A 20,997-nucleotide genomic window follows, 5' to 3' on the forward strand; every position below is an offset into this window, starting at 1 on the left:
GAATGAGCGGGAGCACAGCCCAGGGGACAATGACCTGTGGATCTTCCCAACAGCTGGGCGAGGGTGGCACCGGGCCCACGGGGCCTCCGCCCTGCTCTGACACACTCCTGGGCACCGTGTCCCCTCCCAGCCCCGGCTCCTCCCTCCCGCTGATCCCCGGGCACCAGGCAGAGCCGTGGGGTGCCCGGGGTCCCTGTCCCGCTGCCACCTGCAGCCGCTGGATGTGCATCCATCACCCCTGGCAGTGCCAGGCGGGAGCAGCAGCTCTGGGAGCGGCGGTGTGACCTGGCAGGGGCGGTGACCTGAGCATGGCCACCGTCCTGTCCCCCATGGTCACTGTCCTGTCCCCCATGGCCACCATCCTGTCCCCCATGGTCACCGTCCTGTCTCCCATGGTCACTGTCCTGTCCCTCATGGCCACCATCCTGTCCCCCACGGTCACTGTCCTGTCTCCCATGGTCACCGTCCTGTCCCCCATGGCCACTGTCCTGTCTCCAGGACACAGAGTGGAGCTGCAGGGCAGTGCCAGGGGTGCAGAGACGGGATGCACAGTGACTGTTGGGGACGTGGAGGTGGCATGCAGGGCATGCAGGGGAGGCAGGGGATGCAGGGGCACGGCTGCAGGAAGCTGGGTCACACCGTGGCGCTTCCCTGGCACCCTCGACCTTGACCAAGAGGGGAGCACGAATGAGATTTCTGGCTGACGCCTGAGCTGTGCCATGCCGTGCCGTGCCGTGCCATGTGCCCATTTCCTCTCTCCCGCTCAGCGCACAGCCATGAATTCCCTTTTCCTTGCAGGGGCGGTGGAAGCGCTGTCTCTCACCTCCCTTCGGAGCTGAGAATCGAATCCTCGCCTGGCAGCGCTCGCTGCCAGACGTACCAGGGAACCGCGCAGGCAGCGGGGGGTGCAGGACGCTCCCTCCTCATCCTCACCAGGGCACAATCCTCCTGCTCCCCACACCTGGGGGGTCCTGAGGTGGGCTGGGACGTATCCAGTGGATGACTCCGGCACTGGGTGACGGCGGCTTCGCCCGGGACGCGGCGGCAGCACCCGGCTGGACCGGTCCGGCGGGGACGGGGCTGACGCAGCGCCAGCAGCGCCAGCAGCCCCGAGCCCTTCCCGAGCGCCGCTTCCCGCCGCCCCCGCGCTCCTGCCTCGGGGGGTCCCCGTTCGGCCCGGGGGGCCCCGCTCGGCCCCGGGGGTCCCCCCGAGCCCCCGGCCCTGCCCGTGGGCGGGTCCGGCCCCACCTGGCCGCGCCCACTGACGTCACCCAGGTGGTCCCCTCGTGGTCGCGCCCTTGCTCTGCCGCCGCCGCGCCCCGCCCGCCCCGCCCCGCTGTCCAATCACCTGCGGGCAGGGGGCGGGGCGGCCGCGCCCCCGCCAATGGGGAGCGGATAAACACGTCCGGCGGGGGCGGGGCCTGGCGGGGCCAGGAGTTGATGGGCGTGCGGAGCAGCCAATAGCGAACGGGCGGCGTGTGGGCGTGGCCTGTGGGGGGCGGGGCGGGGCGCGGGGCGCTGCTCGCCTTTTGTTCGGGCAGGAGCGGGCGGGCGGCGGAGAGCGACGGTGAGCGGGGCTGGGACACCGGGGACGGGTGGGGAGCGACGGTGAGCGGAGCCGGGGCACCGGGAACGGGCCGGGAGGGACGGTGAGCGGGTCCAGGGCACCGGGAACGGGTGGCGGCAGTGAACGGGACTGGCGCACCGGGCGCGGGGAGCGACGGTGAGCGGGGCGGGGCACCGGGAGCGGCGGTGAGTGGAGCCAGTCAGCGAGCATCGGGCATGGGGGACCGGCGGTGAGCGGCAATAGGCCGGCGGAACCGGGCAGGGATCGCTCCGGTGAGCGGGGAGGCTCCGGAGGACCGGGCTGGCGGGGAGGGGTCCGGTGAGCGGGGTTGGGGCGGCCGGGCCGGGGCCGTGGCTGTCGGTTGTTCCGGGCTGGGCTGCACCGGACTCCGCCGCGCGGCGCTGGGGAGCGGCCGCGCTCGGGGCGGGGAGGACCAGGGTGGTGGCCGGGCCGGGCAGTACCGGCAGCACCGGCAGTCCCGGCTCGGCCGTGGGGCAGCGCTCCCCGTGTGCTGCCCGGGAGCTCGGCCGGTGCTGCGCGGCACCAGCTGGGCGGGTCCCCACGGGCAGCCGGGCTGTCCCGGCCCTTTCCCGGTGCCGAGTGGCGGCTCCGGGAGTGCGAGGCGCTGACTCTGTCCCGGCCCCGCCCGCAGCCGCCGCTGGGCGGGCGAGGCCCTGGCACGGCGCTCGCCCGGTGCTGTTGGGGCTCTTACGCAAACCGGGGCTGCTCCGTGCCACGGCCACACCTGGGGACACCGCGTGCTGCTCTTGAGGCCGCCTCGGATCGCCTCGACATCGCCATCCCTACCCGTGGGACCGGGGATATCCTCGGCTTGCCACCTGGCATCAGGGGGCTGAGAGGGTCTGGGGGGGTCCTGGCATCACCCCACAGCCCCCCGCGGCTGAGGGGTGCTGGGCACGGTGAGCACGGAGGGTCCCAGCTGAGCCCCCCGGACAGCGGCCATCCGCACCGGGAAACGGCGGGGGGAGCGAAACTTGGCTGTTTGTCTGATGTTTGGAGAGGAGAGAGCGCTCTAATTGCGTTAGCTGAGTGATTAGCTTAATTAATCAGGTTTACAGCGCAGATGAAAGGATAATGCTGAAATGTTGCTGGGAGTTGCCCGGAGAAGGCAAACGTGGGCTGTCATACGAGCAGCGTGTGCTGGGAGAGGAGCGGACGGGACAGGGTGACCTGCGCCACCATCGTGCCTGCCCGGGTGTGGGACCATCAGCTGCACCCTCTCCGGCCAGGCTGGGAGTCCCTGCACCCCCGAGACGCTGTTGGGGTGCCGGGGTGAGTCCCATGCCTGGTGTCATGTTCCCTTGTCAGCTTCCCCATACCAGAAGGGAGGTGGCGGCTGGGGACACAGCCCCGTGACACAGCCCCCCCAGTGGCTTCACCTCCTGCTCCAGCCCACGTCGTGCTGGTGCTGGCGCTGGTGCCAGCCCCGGGCAGCGCACAGCTCCGGTGTCCGTCTGCCATCGGCCGGGGGGAGCCGGGGGCGCAGCGTGGCCCCGCCAGCTGCCGCCGGGATGGGGATGGGGATGGGGCTGGAGCCGTGCCGGGGGCGTTTGCTCCGGGCTGGCAGGTGCAGTGTCCGCGGGGGCTGCTCCGGGCTCCGCGCTCGGAGTGTCCGGTCCAGCCGGAAACAGGGAGGAGAAAATTATAGGGGTCCATCTCTGTGTCCTTGTCGCTGTCGGAGCTGGCTGGGAAGGGTGCAGGGCACCCACTGGAACTGCGTTTGTACATCCGAAGCCTGTTATCGCTCATTGTTTTAGAGGTTTTCCATGAAGTGTCACGAAAAAAACCATTTTTACTGCTAATTTGGCTTAAACAAGTTGGCCATGGGGACGGGGCCGCGCAGAGCTCCTGGCAGCGGTGGCTCGGGGTTGTTCTCCCTCCTTGCCCTGTGCAGGAGCAGGGACAGACGCGGGTCCCCAGGGCTCGGGGCGCTGGGGAAAGGTGGGGCGGCCGTGCGGGGCCCTCTCTCAGACAATGGCGTTCCAGTCTATTGTCTGGGCGATGTGCCGTGTCCTTGCCGGCTCCAGGAAGCGCGTTCATCCCCGGGAGGGGCTGTGGGGACGAGCCGGGCTGCAGGGAGGGGTCTCCTGGGGCTGGGTGTGCGAGTAGTTTGTGCTCCGTGCCTGGGCTAGCGCGGGTGCATCGTGGCCGGGCTGCAGGCAGGGGCATTGAGGGATGTCCCCTCCGGTCCTGGTGCCGCATTTCAGTGTTTCAGCGCTGCCCTAATCCTATTAACTCCCCCCTTTGTTTCCCCCACCTGAAAGCCTCGCTCAGCCCAGCCGGGCAGGCACTGCGGTGCAGCTGCACGGCTCCTGCAGCCCAGCCCGTTCCTGGGGAGGACGGCTTCCCTTCGAGACTGTGCTTTGGTGTGGGAGCGCTTGATGGGATTTGGCTTTTTATCACACTTCCAGATCTCCGGGATTTCAGGCGGCGCTTTTGCCGGGCGCGCTGCCGCTCGCAGATGGCAGAGCTGCCCTTGGCCCCGCTCCGCAGGCTGGGGGAGCGAGCAGAGCCTCTCTCTGCGCAGAGAACTTGCAGAACTTTAATTGCAGCATCCCTAACGACGCTTGTGCCGGTTTTGAAGGTTTAAATTAGACGGGCTTCTAATTAACAGAAGTTAAAAAGAAATGTCGTGTCTGTTACAGCAGTAGGAGCCTAACTCGGGGTTCAGGTGGTGCTTCCCCACCTGGACAGGGTGTGTGGGCACCCAGAGCTGGGGGTGGGTGTCAGTCTCAGCCCCGTGGGGTGTCTCGGGTGGGTCTGTGTGAATGGACACGGCTGGGGATGGCAGCTCGGGAGGACACCAGGGCAGCATCCGTGCCCTGAATCGCATTCTCTGCTCTGGCAGGGTTGATTTTACCCCTCTTTGCTCATGGACAGACCTGACAAAGATGTGGACAAGGGAGTGGGAAGGTGCAGGTACTCTTGCTCCAAAAAAGCTTAAAACTTGACCTCAGCCCCGTGTCTGCGCTTAAACAGGGCTGGCTTTGCAGCCACACCCGCTTTGTCCATGGCTGCGCGGGCTGGGCAGGGGGGAGATGAAGATGTTTCTATTTAAGCAGAGGTTTGAAATACCCTTCTAAATCCGCCATCCCCGATGGGTTGTGCGGTGGCTGCTGGCGGGCCTGGAGGCATCCTGGCACGCCTTGGGCTCGGGAATTGCTTTGGGAACGGGGCCGGAGCCTCGAGCCGCGGCTGCCGGGGCTTGTCGGGCAGCCCGCGACATCTGTGCCGCCTGTTCCCAGCCCTCCTCGGGCCTCCTTCCCAGACCCGGAGCTTCTGCAGGGGTGGAGACGGAATGCTCGGTGTTTTCCCCATATCCCACGCCTGGCTGAGCTGACCTGGCAGGGGTGACGGTGGCAGTGCCCTCTGGGGGCTGCCCTGCTGTTGAGGCACAGACCCCATGGGGTGGGTGCATGGGGGTCCTGTGTGGCTTTTTGGGGTAGGGGGCTGGATGGAAAGCGTTCCTCTGTGTGTGGGGAGAGACCTTTGGCAGCTGGCAGAGCTGCTGTAATCGCGGTGACGCAGGGGCAGAGCCCTGGTGACAAATCATTAACTTGCTCCGACAGGCCGGGTGCTGACGGCTGTGGGTGATAATTTCTTGTGAAGCGTCTGAACTTTGCAGCTGTAATGCAACTGGATGGAGAAATTAGGCCGGGGCTCAGCACCTCTGTGCCCCTCCTCGCTGCCCCAGCTCCTCTGGCAGGGCTCGGTGGCAATCCCTGTGTGCTGGGCACCGTGGATGGAGCTGGGAACAGCCAGCAAGGTCCAGAGCCTGCAGTTAGAGTGTTCTTATTGTTCTTTGTGCTCATTGAGACAAAATAATGGTTTTTGGGTTTTTTTTTATCCAGATGGAGTAATTGTGATTAATCTCACCATGCCAGTTCTCCATTTCATGGACAAGTGGCAAATTCCCATCTTTCCCAGACGTGATTCTAATGAGATCAGCAGAGTGTGGGGAGATGAGCCCATGTGGGTCCTCCTGATCCTGCAGGTGGAGGTGTCTGTGCCAACAGCCAGTGATGTGGGGAGGGGGATGCGCTGCCAGAGACCCCACAGTGGGTCTTGGGCAGGTGGGTGTCCCTGGGAAAGCCATCCCTGGGCTGAGGGTCCTGCTGTGGGCCCTGCCCTGCACAGGAGCCGGGGCTGGGTGTCATGCTCAGCGCCGTGTGTGCGCACGCAGCGGGAGAGCGCTTGATGGATAACACTGTGTTGGTTTGTGATGTGAAGTGCCAAAACATCACAGCCTGGGCCTGGCATGTGCTGGAGCTGTCAGGAGCTGTTAATTCAGGTGCAGGTGAGGCATTTCGGGGACACGGTCTGGGTTGATGGAGAGCATCAGCTGAGTGCTGCAGGTCGTGGCACAGTTGTCACCTTCTGGGGCTGCTCTGCTGCCAGAGCCTGGTCTGGTGCTCAGGGGGATGCAGCACCCCCAGCAAGAGGAGCTGGAGCTTTGCATGAGGCATTCAGCAGCTCAAGTATAACAAAATCACAGTAGCTGAAATATAGAAAAGGTTTGGAGCCTGGATCTGAAGCTCCTGCACCCTGCTGCCTTTCCTGAGTGCCCAGAGCTGGTGGGGCAGCCAGGAGCCATTCTGGACCAGGGCACATCCACACACAAAGGCCATGGGCTCCTTTGTGTGCAAGGCCAGGCCAGTGGTTTTGCCTGCTCTAACGAGAGGCTGATCCCCTGCCACTGTCTCCTCCTCATTAAACTTCAAGCTGCTCTCGTTCCCCTTTGAACTCTTCCACTCATCTTCCCTGTGAAGCCCCAGTGAAAGGGCTCCCGGTGCTGGGATCTGACTCCAACGCTTCCCATTGATGCTGCTGAGGTCTTGACAAGCTCCTTTCTCTGCCTGCTCCCGCTGTGTGTTCCTGAGGATCCTCTTCAAAACCACTGAAGCTTTTGTGCTGTGTCTGCAGGGCCTTCGTTAGCGGCTGCCTCAGCTTTCCCAGCCCTTGGTGTCACTTGAGAGCACCTTGGGGCAGGGGCAGGGTGCTGGGGGACTTCAAGGTGCACTCTCACAGGGCTCTGGGTGCCCTTGTCTGTGGGGAGACCTTGTGCTCTGGCTGCCCAGGGCTGTCTGAGCTGCTAATCCCTGGCTGCTCCAGGGAGGGGGGGACCGGAGATGGCTTCTGTGTAGTGTAAGTGCTTCTAAAATAGAGTCTTTTCTTGTGCTGCATTTATTGAATTGCCTTAACTGCCTCTTCCCTTTCCCTTGTAAGCCTTGGCCACTGTAATTGCAGTGAGCTCAGCCGAGCTCAGCCCCTCACATGCTGGGGCTGCATGAGGGGCTCCCCCCAAGCACTGTGGGGCTCTGTGGAGCACCCACACTGCTCCATGCTGGGCTGAGGGCAGGCTGGACCTGCCTGTGATGAGCTCAGGCTGCCCCTCACACCCCCTGATCCTGAGACCCAGTGCTTGTGGGGGCTTGTGAGGGTGCCCTGTGCCCCACAGCTGCTCCCCTTGGGGTGACCCCACACTGGGGATCACAGCTGCTCACCCCAGGGGCTGCTGCTCCCCGAGAAGCCCCTGAGCAGAGGATATTCCTGCATAAAGCAGCGCTCGCTGCTCTCCTGATGATGTTCTGGGCAGTTCAGCCCTGTGTGCCGGCTGTGCCCTGCCTGCTGGGGCTGAAGGCTTCACAGCAGCTGGTGAGAAGGGCTACTCAGGCCTGGGGCTGCATGTTTGCCAGAGACTTCCTCTGCAGACGGTGTCCCGGGGGGGCTGTGCTGCTTGGACCATGATCAAATGGCTCCGGGGGCGGATGAGCTGCTGGCCGGTGCCCGACAGCCTGCGGGAGCTTCCTCTGCCTTCCTGGCTCAGGGAAGTGGTGGGAGAGGGATTAACTTCTTCCTGGCAGTGCCCTGCTTGAGTGCCTGAAGGCCCTGCCCGTCCTGCATCCCATGGCTGAAACCCCTCGGGTGTCTTGGCTGCTTTCCTGTTGTGGTGCAGGAGCAGGATGGAGATTCTCCCCAACTTGCTGGCCCCTCTGAACAGTCCCCCACAGCTGCCTCACTGCTTCCTGGGGGATTTCTCACTGTTTGAGGAACAAACCCTGTTTCTCTGGGGTCTAGGTTTGTGTGGAGTGGGGCTCAGGTGAGGCCTGGTGGGTTCGTTCTGCCCTCACTGTTCTCCCCTTCCCATCCACCAGCTCGGTGGGGGAGGCATGGCTGGGCTCAGCAGCAATCATCCTGCCCACAGGCCTGATGTGGGAAGGCTGGAGCCCACCCAGACATGCCCCTTGCTCATGGCTGACCCTTCAGTGTGGGTATTGTCACATGTGCCCCAAATAACACCCTGCCTCTCCCTCCTGCACAAGGGTCCTTCCTTGCTGCAGCACTTCCCTAGAAACACTGCTGGGAATGGCTCCTGAACCCAGGGCTAACCAGCTCTCCTGATCCTGCTGAGGAGAGAGGACACCTGAGGACAGAGCCAGGCTGTGGAGGATGAGGGAGAAGCTTGTGTCAGTGTCTGCCCCTCACGGAGTGATGAGCAGGGCACGCTTGACACAGGGCTCAGAAAATGTCACTGCTCACAGCAGGAGTGTCTGGCATTTGCTCCACTGGCCCTGTCACCTCGGGTGCTGCTGGCTTTGCTGTTCCCTGTGGCCATGAGCAAATGCTGTTGGGGGGATGCTCAGGGGAAGCACAGGTGCCTGTGTCTCTTCTGTGGGGCTCCTGGTCCTGCTCTCCTGCTTGGAGCTCGTCTGGGGCAGCTCATGTCAGAGCTGGAGGAGCTGTGCTGGCTTTTGATGTCCCTGGGTGCTGTGGTGCAGACAGAAGGGGTGGCTCATGCATAATGCAGGGCTCTGTACAGTGTCTGAGCCCAGCTCCTGGAGGTTTGGAAAATTAAGTGCCTGTCTGATGCCTCTAAATTGTGGCGTGGATGTCACTGTTCAGCAGTGGTGCAGCAGCATCAGCCCCTGCCAGCTCTGCCAGCTGCTGCCCGGGGTCCCTGCCCTGGCTGTGTGGTGTGTGCTGCCCTCAGCTCTGCTCTCCCCCTGCCCACCTTGTCCAGGGCAGCTTTCCAGTGCTGGCCTGGGCTGTTGTGGCCTTGCAGTGCAGGTGGGATGGTGCCAGCTCACCCAGCCCCACGGCGCTGTGCCCTGCCAGTGTCACAGAGCCCTCTCCTGCCTACCACCTCCACACTTCATAAAACACGGCTATTGCTTCTCTTGGGTTTCCCAACACTATTTAGAGACTGCCACCGTGCCAGGGTGACCCCGCTGAAGGACTCGCCCTCCCAAATACCAACGCGGGTGTGCGGCACTCCCAGCTCCGCCCCGGGGCTCCCACGGCCCATCCCTGCTGCCACGCGGGGTGGGGAGCAGCTCTGCCCCTCCTCTGGCCCCTGGCACCGTGTGTCACACACCGTCCTGCCCCACTGCTCAGATCCACCGCCCTCCACTAGCGGCTCCTCCGTTTCCTGACCACCGTGCATGATGCTCAGCCCATTAGAGCCGCTCTCAGTCTGCCGGTGCTGCTTGACAGCTCAAAAAATATCGGATTGGCAGGAGCTGCGCCCTGCCGCGGCTCCGGGCAGGCGGTGGGACCGGGGCTGGGCGTTGCGGGATGCTCCTACCGGGGGGGACACGCGTGGGGGGCGTATTTCCCATCTGAAGGATGAGAGTTTGGGATTCCTCCCTGTGCAGAGAGGGCTCGGGGTTCCCATCTGTGCAAAGGGTTTGGGGTTCCTCCCTGTGCAGAGGGCTCGGGATTCCTCCCAGTGCAGAGAGATTGGAATTCCTCCCTGTGCAGAGAGGGCTCGGGATTGCTCCCTGTGCAGAGAGATTGGGATTTCTCCCTATGCAGAGGGTTTGGGATTCCTCCCTTGCAGCTCCTTGGGAACAGCCGGCAGCGCCGGACGAGCCGCGCCAAGCCCGAGCGCGCCGTGCCCCGCCGAGCCGCGTCCTCGGCCACCACCCGACGCCCTGACTCAGCCTGGGGCCTGGCGGGAGGCTCAGCTCCGTGTTCTCGCTCCCCCAGGAGGGTTTTGGGCCCGGGGTGCCGCCCCAGCCCGGCCGGTCCCTGCGGGTCCCGCGCGGTGCTGGCGGCTGGAGCGGGGCCAGGGATGCGCGGCCGCCCCGGCGCAGGAACCGGGGCCGGTGCAGGCGGTAATTAGGGTGTTTGCGATGGGTGCTGCTGCTGCTGCTGCTCCCTTATCGCCTCTGAAACTCTGACTCATTCCTCTCCTGCGCGGCCGGGAAGGGATAGGAATGCTGGGTGATGGGTCAGCGGAGGGCTGGGCGGGTGCTGCCTCCATCCCTCCTTCCCTGCCTGCCTCCATCCCTCCTGGTCGTGCCGGAGGCCTGGATGCAGGGCTGGTGACTCACAGCCCTGAGTGAGCTCAGGCATTAATCCCTGAGCCATCCTCCCTCCTCCTGTATCTCCAAATTAAAGACAAGGAAATCCCAGCCCTGCTCCCAGCAACCTTGGCTGGTTTGTCCTGAGTGTTGGGATGTGCCGGGCTGCCCTGTCCTGGCACTGAGTGGGGAGTGCCGAGCCCCAGACCACGCCGTGGGCGCCTGTGGGAGAGCTGAGCCAGTGGCTTTGCCTGCTTATTTTTAGGTGCTTTAGGAGTGTCCCAGGAAGCTTCTAAAAAAGTTCATTTTATGCTTGGAACTCCAGCCATATGGAGCTTGGAGCTCCTGGCATGCCCCCAGCTCTGAGCAGGTTGTGTCTCTGGAAAAGGTCTTAAAAAAGCTCATGGGACCCTGAAGCTTGTGGTGTGTCTGCGCTGGGCAGAGCCTGCCCACACCTTGGCCGTGGCAGTGGTGAGACACAGCTCGGTGAGACGCAGCCGCCGTTCATGTCTGAACACGAGCAGCAAAGTGCTGAGCTTTGGGTTCGTCATCGCGGTGCCGCCTTTCATCTCCAGTGGGGGAGGAGGGCAGATAGGGATCGGCTCCATCTGCGCAGGGCCGGCTGCTGCGCGGGGCCTGCCGTGCCATTCGGGGCCAGGACGGGGGCAGGAGGGTCCTGAGGCTGCCTGGAGGTGTAACATCTGCCCTGCCTACCTCGCAGAGCAGCCATGGAGGTGATGAACATGATGGAGCAGCCCATCAAGGTGACGGAGTGGCAGCAGACCTACACCTACGACTCCGGGATCCACTCCGGTGTCAACACGCAGGTGCCCTCGGTCAGCAGCAAGTGCCTGGGGGACGATGACGAGGTGTATGGGAAGCAGTACACCATCAAGAAGACAACCACCACGAGTTACTGCCAGGGAGGGAGCCAGAGCCAGAGCCAAGCGCAAGGTAAGGGGCTGTGAGGCCCGGCACATCCGCGGGCTCAGCTGCTCAGCTCCTGCCTTCCTCTTCCTCCCCCGCAGCTGTGCTGCTTCTGGGTACTCCTCCATGCTGGCTTCCACACCCTGGGAGTTGTTGCTGCCTAAAATATGCTTCCTCCTGTCCTCCTCCCCAGCGCCGAGAGGCTGTGGCGCGGGGGCGGCGGGCGGTCAGCCCGCGCTGGAGCTGAACTGAGTGGTGCGCACATCCGAGTGCGCCAGCGGGTTGGCTCGAGATGGGAACAGCTGATCCCATCCCACGGAGCTGCCACCTGCTCCACTGCCTGTCTGCCTGCTGGGAAACCTGTCCCAGTGTGGCTGCCAGAGCTGCCAGTCTGTGCCATAACACTGTGGGCACTGCCACGGCTTCTCCTGCTGAGGCGAGGACGATGTGGAGCCGCAGCCTGGGGTGAAGGAGATGCTCCCCCCAGCTTTATCCCCTCAAAGGGGCTGGTTTGCTCTGCTTGCCTCTGCAGTTCCCTGTCAGCACTAGGTTTATTGGCAGTTCCCATGGGGATCAGAACTCCCCATGGGACCCTGTGCAGTCCTTGTGGTGCAGAGGTGGTGACCATGGTTGGCTACCACAGTATCACAGCTCAGCATCCTCGATGGGCAAGGCCTCAGTGTTGTCCTTTTTTCCAGTGCCAGCTAGTCCCAAGTTGCAAATACCCTTAATTTTTTTAATTAATAGGCCTTGTGTGACAACTGCCCCATCACGCTGCCTAATTGAGTGTTGTCTTATCTCTGTGCTGCCGGATCTGTTTACGCTTTGAAGCTCCAGCTCTGCGCAGAGCGCGCGGGCACTGCTGACGTGGCCGGTGTCTGCGCTAAGCTCTTGCTCATCTCGTTGGGTTTGGGGAGCAGGGCTGGGAGTGCTCCTTGGAGAGAGCCTCATGCTGCCTCCCTGTCCCCCCTCCTGCAGCGGACATGGAGGCCCAGCTGGCCATGACCCGTGCCCAGCGTGTGCGGGCTGCCATGTACCCCGAGACGGTGGAGGACCGCTCGCTCCTCATCACCACCCAGCTGGAGGGGCAGCAGACCAACGTGCAGCGCCTGGCTGAGCCCTCCCAGATGCTGAAGTCTGCCATCGTGCACCTTATCAACTACCAGGATGATGCTGAGCTGGCCACACGTGCCATCCCTGAGCTCACCAAGCTGCTCAACGATGAGGACCCGGTAAGGAGCTCTCTTTGCTGTGTTTGTCTCTGCAGCTGATGTGTGGTGGAGTTTGCAGGGGTCCCAGGATGAGGGAAGGGATGAGAATCTTGACTCCATGTTTCAGAAGGCTGATTTATTATTTTATGATATATATTACATTAAAAGAAAATTATGTATTAAAGCTATACTAAAGAATAGAAGAAAGGATTTCATCAGAAGGCTAGCAAGGAAAATGATGGAATGATGATAAAATCTTGTGACTGCTCACAGCCTTGACACAGGTGGCTGTCATTGGTCATCAAGTAAGAACAATTTCACATGCTGGGTAAACAGTTTTCCAAATCACGTTCCAAAGCAGCAAAACATGGAGAAGCTGAAGCTTCTCAGCTTCTCAGGAGAAAAGGATTTTTCATAAAATATATCTGTGACACTGGGCTCCTGTCCCTGTGGGGCTCTGTGGCCATGTCTGTCTCCTTCTTATTCGCCAAACTCCTGCTTGCCTCTGCCCTGCACCAGGACTGAGCCCACCCTGCCCAGCCACGTCACCTCACACCCTGTCCTTGCTATGGGACCTCTTCCCACACCTCTCCTATTGGAATATTACCAATATAGCCAGATGGATGTGCCTGAGCTTGTCTGGCCCTTGCTGCTTGACCAAAAGGCGGCAACTGTGGTGATCTCACCTCAGAGACACCTTTGGCTGGCTGCATGCTGCAGCTGGGTGCTTGGAGACAAGTGATTTGGATAATTGTTTATCCAGACATGCAGGAGCTCAGGTTTACCTTGGTGGAGAAGCTTTAAGGTGATGGTGAAGGAAAGGAGTCGGTTCTGATGGAGGGTTTGGATCCAGAGCTTTATTCTGGCTCACAGCCTCTAAATCCAGCAACAGCTCCAGCAGAACTCCCTGAGCCCGTGGTTGCTGCTCCTTTTAACCCTGGGGAGAGGGGCAGGGAAGGAGTAGAAAGCCAACAACTAGGTACAAGGGACAAAGGACACCTGGATGGCCCAATGCCCCCCCAGGGGTAGAGGGCATCTTTTGAATCACTTGATGCTCTTCTGGCATGCCAGGATTGACAGACAGTGCTGGGAGGGGAAGGAGAGGTGACTGACGCACCTGGGGAAGGAATCTTCAGGTAGAAACCCGGGCTATCGGAGGCAAACCATGACCCCTCAACGCTCTCCCTGCAGGTGGTTGTCAGCAAGGCAGCCATGATCGTGAACCAGCTGTCCAAGAAGGAGGCGTCGCGCCGCGCGCTGATGCAGTCGCCGCAGATCGTGGCGGCCGTGGTGCGCACCATGCAGAGCACCAGCGACCTGGACACCGCCCGCTGCACCACCAGCATCCTGCACAACCTCTCCCACCACCGCGAGGGCCTGCTCTCCATCTTCAAGTCGGGCGGCATCCCAGCCCTCGTCAGGATGCTGAGGTAAACGGGGATGTAGAGCCTTTTGCTGGGTTTGGGGTGTCCTGGATAGCTCAGTCCTTTTTGGGACAGGCTGCCCGAGCTCCCAAGCAGTTCTCAGCTGCAGGCAACCTTGGCAAGCTTGAGTGAGATCAGCTCTTGAGTGATTATCAGCTCATTGTGATTTCAGCCCTTCAGCTTGCTAGGTGCCTAGGCAGGCAGGGAGAGAGGAGAAGGCTGTATGGGGTTCCACAGTGATGTCTTTATTAATTCTTCTGTGGAGGTTCCCAGTGACAGCTCTTCAACCAGAACCAGGCTAAAACAGCTCTTTTTATATATATATATATATATATATATATATATATATGTATATATGTATGTATATATAAATATATGTATATTTTAATATATATGGGGTACAGGGGGATCAGAAATTGTCCAATGGCAAGGGTTACGGGAAAGTGACCTATAGGGTTACAGAGAGATAAGCAGGCATTCCAAAAGGCAGAAGAAGGGCTTCTAGCCCATTCACCATGACTTGGCATCTCCTATCTTAGGTTTCTGCACACCTGTGCCTGCTCCAGTGGTGGGCATGCCAGGGGGATGGCAGAGCCTGGCAGCCCCTCCTGGGATGGGGGCAGAGGAAGGGAGGGCTCATGCTGCCCTCAATGTGGGTCCTTCTGCTCACCAAAGCAATGGGAGAGTGTGAACCTGTGAAAACCCCTGGGGTTTGTGTATGGAACCTGCATGGGGGCAGGAGGAGGAGCAGCTACCTCACCCACACTGGCCACAGAGATGGGGCTCAGGCTCTGAGGTGTCCATTCCCTGGGGTGCTGCTGGGTGCTGGGCTCGGGGCAGCCCTGGGCGCTCTGCTGCAGCCTGCTGTGAGTGTGGTGTAGCTCCTGCCCTGATGTGGAGTGTGCTGCCCTCCCACAGCTCACCCGTGGAGTCTGTCCTCTTCTACGCCATCACCACCCTGCACAACCTGCTGCTGTACCAGGAAGGGGCCAAGATGGCCGTGCGCTTGGCCGACGGGCTGCAGAAGATGGTGCCCCTGCTGAACAAGAACAACCCCAAGTTCCTGGCCATCACCACTGACTGCCTCCAGCTCCTGGCCTATGGGAACCAGGAGAGCAAGGTGGCCTGGGGATCCCAGAGGTGTGGGGAAGGCAAGAAGGGGGTGGTTGCCCAACTTTGCACCTCAAGGATGTGCAGGAGGCAGTGGTGGAGACCCCACCATCCGTGTATCCCTGGTGATGTGACCAGAGCGATCCTGCATGCCAAGGGGCTGGAGCTCCTGCCTGGTTTGTGTCCTGGCATGAGCTGGGGAATCTGGAAAGGGGGTCCCACACCCCAGCCCTCCATTCTTGATGTCCATCCCTGGAAATGTTCAGGATCAGGTTGGGCAGGGCTTGGAGCCGCCTCATCTAGTGGAATGTCCTGCTGCCCGTGGTGGAGGGTGGAACTGGAACTTTAAGGTGCCTTCCAGCCCAACCCATTCTGGGATTGTGCCTTGCAGCTGATTATTCTGGCCAACGGGGGACCCCAGGCCCTGGTGCAGATCATGCGCAGCTACAACTACGAGAAGCTGCTCTGGACCACGAGCCGCGTGCTCAAGGTGCTGTCCGTGTGTCCCAGCAACAAACCTGCCATCGTTGAGGCTGGTAAGAGAGGCTGGGGCACAGCCACAGGGGGAGGTGAGTGGTGGTGGCAGGGTGATGTGGATGGGGACGTGTCCTCCTGCATGGCTGTGGGATGGGCAGGGGTCTGCACAGCCTGTGCTGGCCTGGATTCCTGCTCTGAAGGCTGCTTAGGCATGTTCCTGTGTGGGCAGGATCCATCCTGGCTGTCCAAGAGCTCTTCACACACCACATTTGGCCTCTGCTGAGCTGCTCTGTGTGCAGGAGCATCAGCCCAGCCCACCCAGCCCTGCTGCTGCTCCTGCTGGGATGGCCAGGGCTGCTCACAGGACTGTCCCCTTCCCTGCAGGTGGCATGCAGGCCCTGGGCAAGCACCTGACCAGCTCCAGCCCCAGGCTGGTCCAGAACTGCCTGTGGACCCTGAGGAACCTTTCTGACGTGGCAACCAAGCAGGTGAGGCTGCAGGACCCCTGGCTGTGCTTTGGTGCCACATTTTGGAGCCGTGTCCCTGCCAGGTGCTGGGTGGCTGGTGCCAGGCTGGGTCCAAAGCCTTGTGTTCCTTGTTCCATGTGCCTGGCAGGGTGAGGGGATGCCCTGCTGTGCCCAAGCTTGCCCTGCATCCCAGCGCTGCTCGTGCCAGCTGGCTGCCAGCACTCCTGCGTGTCCCCAGCGCCGGGCCAAGGCCACCACGGTCACTCAGCAGTGCCACCAGAGTTTGCTTTGGCTCGGGAGCCCCATCAGCCTGTCCTGGGCTGGCTGCCTGCCCAGCTCCTTGGGGAGCTGCTGGCAGAGCTGCTGCCAAGGCTGTTGTGCCACAGTCTGTGCAGAGGTGACCCCAGCCCTGCTCTGGGTCTGCTCTCCCAGCCCTTTGCTGCCTCCTGATGAGTTTTCCCATCTGCTGGAGCTGCTCCATGTGGATTAGCTCTTATGCAGCCTGGAAACTATTTTGGCTGTCATGGAACCATCTCTGGCTCTGATGACTGAAGGGCTGGAGGAGGATGTGGTCATGGCTCTTTAACTCTTTCCTGACCTGCTGCTGGCTGCTGGCCAGGACTGGGGTCACTCCATCACTGTGTGGGGAGTGCTGGCAGGGGCATTAAAAGTGTGACCCCAGCAGGAGACATTAAACTCTGAGTGAAACTGCACATGTTAGAGTGGGGTTCACCATGAAGGAGCAGCTCCATCTGTGGGGGATTGAAAAGGAGCCATGGGGGGATGGAAAAGGAGCTGTGTGGGAGTCAGGAGCACTGTGCCCCCCATCACTGGCTGCTGTGGGGCTGGATGTGGGGCTGGAACTGGGTCTGGCTGCGTGTGTGCTGCTCTCACCTCCCATCCCCACCCCTGCAGGAGGGCCTGGACGGCGTCCTCAAGATCCTGGTGAACCAGCTGAGCTCTGATGATGTGAACGTGCTGACCTGTGCCACCGGCACCCTCTCCAACCTGACCTGCAACAACAGCAAGAACAAGACCCTGGTGACGCAGTCCAACGGGGTGGAGGCCCTGATCCACACCATCCTGAGGGCAGGTGACAAGGAGGACATCACCGAGCCAGCTGTGTGTGCCCTGAGGCACCTCACCAGCCGGCACCCCGAGGCTGAGATGGCCCAGAACTCAGTGCGCCTCAACTACGGCATCCCCGCCATCGTCAAGCTCCTCAACCAGCCCAACCAGTGGCCACTGGTGAAGGTGAGGGGCCAGAGGGGTGTTGTGGGCAGGAGGAGGCCCATGAATGGGCTGGAGAGGGCTCCTGGCTGCTGTTCTGGGATGGGATGGGATGGGACGGGATGGGATGGGATGGATGGGATGCTGAGGGGGGCAGCAGCTGGTGCTGTGCACAGAGTGATGGTGGCTGCTGCTGCCACAGCCCTGCTCCTGGTGGGTCATGTCCTGATGGAGGAAGTGGCTCGTGCCTGCTGCTCATTGGAATTGGAGCTCAGCTTGGGGAGAGGGAGGATCCAGGGCAGGGGGAGGCTGAGTCAGCTGCACCACAGAGGGGATGGGGTGGGACACATGGGGAGGGTGCAGCCAATGTGTCTCTGGGGGAACACAGACTGTTCTGATGCACAGTTGAGACAAATGGCTCCTTCCTCCTCCTCCTCCTCCTCCTCCTCTCCCCCAGGCTACCATAGGCCTGATCCGCAACCTGGCCCTGTGTCCGGCCAACCACGCCCCGCTGCAGGAGGCTGCTGTCATCCCCCGCCTGGTCCAGCTGCTGGTCAAGGCTCACCAGGACGCCCAGAGACACGCAGCTGCTGGCACACAACAGCCCTACACAGTGAGCACCCACCCCTGTGCCCCCAGCACAGCCTGGCACCCCAAAATCCAGCCCTTCTCTGACTTACAGGAGATTTTTCAAATGCACAGAAGGTGTTTAGATGCTGTCACTAGCCTGCAGCACTGAACATATCTCCTCCTGCAGTCCAAGACTGAAAACTAATTCACAAATCAAATGGGATGAATCTGTTTAAAATATTTTGTCACCTTAAAAACCTGGGCGTGCCCTGTGCCCATACTTCAGGTGGCTGTGCCCCATGAGTGAGGCTCTGTCTGAACTCTTGTTCCCTGGCAGGATGGAGTGAAGATGGAAGAGATTGTGGAGGGTTGCACGGGGGCACTGCACATCCTGGCCCGGGACCCCATGAACCGCATGGAGATCTTCCGCCTCAACACCATCCCTCTCTTCGTGCAGGTCAGGGACACAGGGCCGCCTCCTGCCCAGCCTGCACGGGGAGCTGCATCCTGGCCATGCATCAGGACGTGCCCAGAGCACAGGGGCTCCTGGCAGGCTGCTTCACGCAGCTGCTGATCTCTCCTGACAGCTCCTGTACTCGCCGGTGGAGAACATCCAGCGCGTGGCGGCCGGCGTGCTCTGCGAGCTGGCCCAGGACAAGGAGGCAGCAGATGCCATCGATGCCGAGGGCGCCTCAGCTCCCCTGATGGAGCTGCTGCACTCCAGGAATGAGGGCACAGGTGAGTGCTGCCGTGCTGGGGACTCTCCTGGTGCTGGTGCTGCGTGGCAGCAGGAGCTGAGGCTCTGGCTGTCCCCGCAGCCACCTACGCGGCCGCTGTGCTGTTCCGCATCTCGGAGGACAAGAACCCTGACTACAGGAAGCGCGTCTCCGTGGAGCTCACCAACTCCCTCTTCAAGCATGACCCCGCAGCCTGGGAAGCGGTGAGCATCCCAGCCAGACCTGGATTTCCCTGGGGATGGCCCCTGAGCATCCCAGCCAGACCTGGATTTCCCTGGGGATGGCCCCTGAGCATCCCAGCCAGACCTGGATTTCCCTGGGGATGGCCCCTGAGCATCCCAGCCAGACCTGGATTTCCCTGGGGATGGCCCCTGAGCATCCCAGCCAGACCTGGATTTCCCTGGGGATGGCCCTTGAGCATCCCAGCCAGACCTGGATTTCCCTGGGGATGGCCCCTGAGCATCCCAGCCAGACCTGGATTTCCCTGGGGATGGCCCCTGAGCATCCCAGCCAGACCTGGATTTCCCTGGGGATGGCCCCTGAGCATCCCAGCCAGACCTGGATTTCCCTGGGGATGGCCCCGTGCTGCTTCCAAAAGCTGTTGGCAGCACCTCCAGCCGGAGCTCAGACAGGAGGGGCTGTCAGACAGTGGGAGGTGGGAGGCAGAGGGGCTGTGGCCTCAGCTCCTGGGTCATGGTCCCTGAGCATCATGAACATCAATCCCTTCAGTTTTGCCATCTTCTTCCCTAGGCTCAGAGCATGATCCCCATCAACGAGCCCTACTCAGATGGTGAGTATGGCACCAGCCCTCCTTGCAGGGTCCCCGTGGGCTGGGTTCTGGGGGGCAGCTGCCTCATGTCACTAAGCCAGGCTGGTTTTAAAACCTTTCTCAGGTGGCTGTCAGGCAAGTGCCAGCCCAGTCTGCTGGGGATTGAGTGGGATGCTCAGCTTAGAAAGTTCGTGCTTTCTAACTTCCCCACGATTTGATCTGTGTGTTAGTGTTCTAGGAGAGGAAATCTGACGTGGAAAAACCCTTTGCTTCCTGCAAATCCCAACTGAATGAGGCCAATCCAGTTTGCTGAAAGCAAAGGGTCCGTGTCCCAGGACCTTTGGGGTGTCTGAGGTTTAATTCTTTCTTATCTGAGAGCTGACTTTGTGTCCCTGTCCTGCCAGTCCCCACAGAGGGAGCACACACAGCTCGTGCCCTTGGGCTCGGGGATGGTGGGACACTTTTACAGCACCACGTGTCACATGCTGCCCTGGATGGGGAGGACAAGGAGGTGGCTGAGATCCTGATGGGAGCTGAGGCTGCCACACTCTTTCCCTGCAGAGCTGGACCCTGGTTACCGCCCCATGTACTCGGGTGACATCCCCCTGGACCCCATGGACATGCACATGGACATGGACGGGGACTACCCCATGGATGCCTACAGCGACGGCGTCCGAGCGCCCTTCGCTGACCACATGCTCGCCTAACCCGCCCACAGCCCCACACCAGGTACCTGCCAGCACCCCTGGCACCTGTGGCAGGGCTGCCTGCTGGCACCTGCCACCCTGGTGCCACCACGGTGTCCCTGGCGCTGTCAATGTCCCCATAACCTGTGAGCCCAGGGTGTCCCACGCGCTGGTGTCCTCCCAAATCCCCCCTGGGTGGGTGACAGGAGCTCTCTGCCCCTGCAGGTGTTCTCTCCATGCAGAAGAGGGTGGCCCCAGAGCTGAGCATTCGCGAGAAGGACTTGGGAGACAGAAGTGCCTGAGAAGACAAAACTTTTCCATTCCCACGAGAGGTTTTAGTTTTCGATTTGTTTTCTTCGCTGTGGGTCTGTGGAGAAGGTCCTTCCTCCTGGGACTGCTTCGAGCACCTACTGCCACATCCAGCATCCAAGATACTGTTTCTGAAGCTTTAAAACACAAACCTTGCACCGTTAGTGATCTTTCATTGGCAAAATAGTCTTTTCTATGAATATATATTTCTTTTTTATTTTTAATATGGTGCCAACGGCTTTTGCCGTCTTTAAGTTTGTGCTTTCTAACCTCCCCACGATTTGTTCTGCGTGTTAGTGTTCTAGGAGAGGAATCTGACATGGAAAACCCCTTTGCTTCCTGCAAACCCCAACTGAATGAGGCCAATCCAGTTTGCTGAAAGCAAAGGGTCCGTGTCCCAGGACCTTTGGGGTGTCTGAGGTTTAATTCTTTCCCATCTGGGAGCTGACTTTGTGTCCCTGTCCTGCCAGTCCCCATAGAGGAGTGACTCCAGCATTAGGAACTGTGTCCTTGTACTGATCTTTGTTGCACATTTTAACCCCTTTCCCTTCTCTTTGGTGAGTGGTGTGTTTCCGTCCCCTCCTCCCTTATCTAACGCATTTTTTAAAAGAGGCTTTAGATCTGATGGTGGTTTAACACTCCAGCTGGAAAGGGATGGACAGCTACTGGAGTGTGGGTCAGGAATGGAAGATTTTATTATTTCTGTAAGTTGTTTTTGTATAGACCAAAGCAAAGAATAAAATAACCCCTGCAGCCCCGTGCTGCCCTGAGCCTGTTCTTCTGTCGGCTGGGGACGGTGCCTTGGGGCAAAGCAGGGGAAAGCACAGCTCTCACCCTCTGGTGAGCCCCTCCATGGGCCAGAGTGATCCTGGGGAGCTCATTCCCATGCTTGGCACCTGCTTTGCCTGGATGTGGGCCCAGGCTGCCGCAGAGCACGGCAGGACAGCGAGATTCATGTGCTGTGCTCAGGACAGGAGCAAACGGGGACAAAGCAGCAGGAGCTGGGCTGGGAAGTGGGTCTGGGGGGGACATCCTGCCTGCCTGAGCTCGGTGCTGTGGCCACAGCCAACCCCAGTGCTCAGGGAAATGGAGCTGCTTCCTGCCACAGCCCGTGCCAGGACCTGCAGCGAGCAAAACAACAGCTGCTTTCCGGGCAGAACCCAGTGCACTTCCCGAGGGCCATGGG

The 20,997-nt window shown here is 60.9% G+C and overlaps 1 protein-coding gene across 3 annotated transcripts; it reads left to right on the forward strand.

Annotated features, from left to right (window-relative positions):
• The first annotated feature begins 1,523 nt into the window (after window positions 1-1,523).
• On the forward strand, window positions 1,524-20,557 carry JUP (junction plakoglobin). 3 transcript variants are annotated; one of them, XM_058820527.1, is made up of 15 exons: window positions 1,524-1,567; window positions 10,616-10,848; window positions 11,800-12,053; window positions 13,224-13,462; window positions 14,375-14,576; window positions 14,958-15,102; window positions 15,428-15,531; window positions 16,426-16,764; window positions 17,198-17,353; window positions 17,648-17,767; window positions 17,898-18,048; window positions 18,129-18,250; window positions 18,798-18,837; window positions 19,378-19,545; window positions 19,728-20,557. In XM_058820527.1, exons 2-14 carry the CDS (start codon window positions 10,623-10,625, stop codon window positions 19,521-19,523), a joined length of 2,244 nt encoding a protein of 747 aa, XP_058676510.1. In that variant the 5' UTR covers window positions 1,524-1,567; window positions 10,616-10,622; the 3' UTR covers window positions 19,524-19,545; window positions 19,728-20,557. The 3 variants fall into 3 exon arrangements, with proteins under 3 accessions (XP_058676510.1, XP_058676509.1, XP_058676511.1); XM_058820526.1 differs by having other exon boundaries at window positions 1,545-1,567; window positions 10,621-10,848; XM_058820528.1 differs by lacking the exon at window positions 1,524-1,567 and adding an exon at window positions 1,574-1,608.
• Window positions 20,558-20,997: the final 440 nt, after the last annotated feature.

The sequence above is a fragment of the Ammospiza caudacuta genome, chromosome 27 (assembly GCF_027887145.1).
Source record: "Ammospiza caudacuta isolate bAmmCau1 chromosome 27, bAmmCau1.pri, whole genome shotgun sequence".
NCBI classification, from domain to species: domain Eukaryota; kingdom Metazoa; phylum Chordata; class Aves; order Passeriformes; family Passerellidae; genus Ammospiza; species Ammospiza caudacuta.